The sequence below is a fragment of the Sinocyclocheilus anshuiensis genome, unplaced genomic scaffold, assembly GCF_001515605.1.
Source record: "Sinocyclocheilus anshuiensis isolate Anshui unplaced genomic scaffold, SAMN03320099.WGS_v1.1 scaffold319, whole genome shotgun sequence".
In the NCBI taxonomy this organism is placed as follows: domain Eukaryota; kingdom Metazoa; phylum Chordata; class Actinopteri; order Cypriniformes; family Cyprinidae; genus Sinocyclocheilus; species Sinocyclocheilus anshuiensis.
Genome location: NW_015552566.1, coordinates 1,237,161 through 1,241,551, shown reverse-complemented (window position 1 = coordinate 1,241,551; position 4,391 = coordinate 1,237,161). Strand labels below are relative to the sequence as shown.

The window sequence follows — 4,391 nt, the reverse complement described above, 5'->3', positions numbered from 1 at the left end:
TGTGTGTGTTTTTTAAGAAATTTACTTGAGTTTTTTTTAGTAGTTTCGTATTACGCTAAAATTACGATGAATGTTTTTCCAGAGATTTAAGTTTTAACTAGATTCCTAAAATAGACAATTTTTTTTCACTAGCATAATTTGAAAAGTGTTCTTTAGCAACTTGTTATATCTGAAAGTTACAATTTTTGTAATGCATGTTTGTGGATTAAGCATCAATGTAATGACTTGTTTGCTGATTTTCAGGTAAAACCGGCACATCTGGGTCTGGTCAAGTGCTTCTCCCGACCTCTGAGCAACAAAAGAGTGTGAGCGCAACAAGCCCCAGCCATCGGCGGATACTTTGCTTTGATGTCACACCTGAAACCACTGCAGCTGGCCAGAATTCTTTACAGACAAGCACACTCGCGTCCTCTGCTGTTACTTCCTCCCCAGCTCAGCAGGTTCAGAAAGAAATCACACAGACTGAAACGAAACAGCCTTTAGTTTCTGACATCCGCAAAAGAAGAATAGAAACCGTTAGGCTGCCAGAAGTAAATCCCAAAGCAGGTATAAAAAACTCTGAAAAAGTCACCATATTTCATCAACAAAAAGAAGCCCCAAAAAGCAAAGTGACTGAAAAGGGACCAAATCTAATTGTTTTATCAAATGCCAAGTCTTCCAACAAAGCTGCCATTGAGCCAGAGGCTCTCATTAGATCAGAATCACCAAAAAAATCTCAAGCATCACAGAAGGAAGATGGCGGAGTGGTTTCAAAATCTTCTGCTCCAGGGCCAAAGCAGAAACCAGCAGGCAACACACAGGACAACACACAAGAAGAATCTCATGAAAAGAAGCAGTTAAAACCAGCAGAAAGATCCTCAGAAAAAACTTCCTTACAGAACTCTCCAGGCGTCACTGCAAATAAAGAAAATGAGCTGGCGAGCTGTCAGCATCAGACTCCCACACGCCCCACTGAGGATCTCACACCTTCTACGGCAAAATCTACAGCACCAGTATCGAGCAGTTCCAGTAAAACCTTATGCAAGACAAGCCCTCTAACTAAACAGGCCGTTGAGATGCTGCAGGACATACAAGGCCAGGCTCCCGCAGCCACTCCGCCGAAGAGACAGGTGGCCGGATGTCCAGATCTCACACTCCCGAGAACACCTGGACCAGGACGTGCACAGGAGGAGCTGACGGATGGATTGAGAACCCCGTCCCGACAAAGGCTAAGGAGGGAGGGTGAATGCACGCCGAGGCATCTCCCCCCTCCAGCCACACCCGACATCCCCTCCTGCAGTCCTGCCAGCGAGGCGGGGAGTGAGAACAGTATCAACATGGCCGCCCACACTCTCATGATCCTGTCACGCGCCGCCAGGACAGGAGGTCCTCTGAAAGACAGCTTGCGTCAAGAGGAGGCCAGTGCTGGGAAATCTGCCATCCCTAAAGGAAAGAAGCGAAAGCAAATTGAATCGAGCCCTCCTGCAAAGAAAGAGCTACAGCTTTCCAGCTCCTCGAGCAGTAAAAAGAAATCAAAGGTGAGCTGATATTTTATTGGTTATTTGTAAAAAACAGTCAAGATTGACCGCATGTTAACCTACTGAGCAGTCTACATAAGCCCCCTATCAAGTGTGTAGCAATAGTAGCAAAATTATGTTTTTAAGATGCTTTTAAAATCATTTATGCCAGATCTTAAGCAACATAACATACTACATTTTAAGGCAATTTTATAATATAGTGTGGAAAACGTGAAATTTTATATATATTTTTATATATATATATATATCTATCTCATATATATTTTATATATATATATATATATATACAGTATATATATTTATCCGTCATATACATACAGAGATTAAAGTTTTCCGTCGCTACGACAGATTTTGGAACGGTCAATTGGAAAAAATGAGGGGAAAAGAAACATGTAGCGCATTCATTGTTGTTGTTGTCCTGCCGGCACACCAAAAATCATCCCCGCAACAGCTGCAGCTTCTCACCGACAACATAGTTGTTGCATCATTCACAGTCGGGTTATTAGCAGAGAACACAGAGCAGAACTTGAATTTCGGCGCGGGATTACGTGTATTAAGGATAATTCTACTCGTTCCCGCAGGTTCCGCGCTTATAACGCGATGACAGATGACAGAATGTATCATTTGCACGTGCTTTTGAGGCTACGTTTACACGACAACGATGTAGTCAAAAACTGAAAAGTTTTTCCCTTACGTTTTTAAAAAGTTTCACGCATACACGGCAACGTTTTCAAAACGATTCGCGTTTACACATATTCGCGAAAACGGCCAAAAACACTGTATTACGTATGTCAGGCCAGTAGTTGGCGCTGTCACCTTGTTAGTAAACAGTACTTGTTGCCGTGTGTATATGATGCGTCTCCGCTGTTGGGTGTAATTAGGGCTGGGCGATATGGGCAAAAATTAATATCTCAGTATTTTTTTGGCCGATTGACGATATACGGTATATATATAAAAAAAAAATCTGTATTTAAAATATATATATATATATTTCACTTACCGCCCAATGTTGTCCAACAAAACAATACATATTAAAGGCTGTGAAAACAAATAAAGTGAATGCAACCATGTAAGGCTTTATATTATGTGCAAAAAAGGGTTAAATTCTAACATTGTAACATTGCAATCTAAAAACAAAAATAAGGCTTTTAAAGCAGAAGTTAAATTCACTAAACTAAAAATGAAAATAAATGAGAACAAAAGCACAGAGTTGTGTTAGGCTATTTTGATTACCCCATTACAGTCACTTTAAATTCAGTGCTATCATAAAAATAGACTTACTTGTAGGTTTAAAATTCTACATGTCACATTTATTGTCCCAACTATTATGCACCTTCTTCGCAGCAGCTCAGTCTGTGTCCTCCGCTATATTTTCAGATGCGCTCGTATCAAACTACTGTATATCAATATAAACGGTATTGCCTCATATCGAATCGCTTATAAAGAAAACATCGATATATCGTACAAACTCGATATACCACCCAGCCCTAGTTGTAATATTGGTGAAGTAAATCCACACTTTGCTGAAGAATCGTTAGCAAACTCTTAAACCGCAACAACAGTACCATGTACTCCGCCATTGTTGTGTATGTTTGTTCGCTCTTCCCTTTAAAATCGACACATACTGCGCATGTCTACATATCTAACAGGTACTACGCACGCGCATGACATCACCGTTTTCAAAGATTCCCGTATTGGGTGTTTATACAGAAACGACAACGGTGGCGTTTTCAAAAACTTGCACTTTGAAACCCGTTTTCAAAAATATGTGTTTTCGGTCCCCAAAACTCCATTGTCGTGTAAACGAACAGGCAAAACGCATAAAAAGTTTCCCGTTTTTGGCTGAAAACATTGTCGTGTAAACGGCCCCTGAGTCTTGATAACTCTCTCGCGCGCTCTCATTTTCTGTGCGTCCACAGATCGCGATAAGGAGAGTGACAGCTTTTAATAATTATTAAGGGAGTTTGCAAATGTGATATTGATTTAATACAACAGTTCAATAAACAAGTACTGCCTGATTTTGCTCTATTTCATCAACGAAAATAATTCCAAATAAAGTAACATCTGAGCCGCTACGATTCTCTTAAAAGCAAACAGTGGTGTTTAATTCATGAATTAAATGACAGTTCATTTATTCATATTTATTCCCATTCATAAAGACAGTCACTTTCTTCATTCCTGAATGAATCAGCCGTTTGAACGAATCAATTGATTGAATGAATGATTCAGTGATAAAATCAGTGACTTGCTGCCACCTGCTGGCGGATTTAGTTTCGTTTTTAGCTTAAATTTCAGTCATTTAAATCATTTAATATTTCTGTATATTAAATATATTGAATATGTTTATATTTAAAACATTAATTTCCACATGAATTTATGAATTTGCCACCTCTGAGCCTCGTTAAACGTCTGAAAATCTACCTACAATCCATTATTGTTTTAAATAGAAATTTTAAAAAGCTTATAAACATAAATTTTTGAATTTGACAGATGAAAATTATGCCATTACAAAAGTAAAAAGAAAATGCCCCTGTAAATCACTTTAAGGGGTCAAATACTACCTCGTATTAGGAAGGCTAATTTTTGATCAGAATTTTTTTAAATGAGGAGGACAAGCGCTCCTAAAAAGAAAAGTAAGCATAGAGCCCTGTGTAACAGTATATTAGATCCTGCATGAGGTCTTAAAGAGACAGCAGCCTAAATAAACCTGCTGCTGTCTTTCATTGTACAGTGAAGAATATCCAGTGTTATTTTACAGTTGAATAGATTATAGTTAGACCTAACTGAAAAAATTTAAGTACAGTTAATTTAATTTGTATCTTGTTATTGTTTTTGTTTGTGCTATTGATTGTCATTAATTTATTTGTTCTTATT

At 38.5% G+C, this 4,391-nt stretch overlaps 1 protein-coding gene across 2 annotated transcripts in view; it reads left to right on the top strand.

Annotated features, from left to right (window-relative positions):
- The window catches only part of npat (nuclear protein, ataxia-telangiectasia locus), a 15,852-nt gene that overhangs the window by 8,797 nt on the left and 2,664 nt on the right, over positions 1-4,391 (top strand). For both annotated transcript variants that reach the window (XM_016455643.1, XM_016455642.1), the window contains one exon: positions 244-1,517. In XM_016455643.1, the coding sequence (XP_016311129.1) occupies positions 244-1,517 (1,274 nt within the window). The remainder of the gene's footprint in view (positions 1-243; positions 1,518-4,391) is intronic.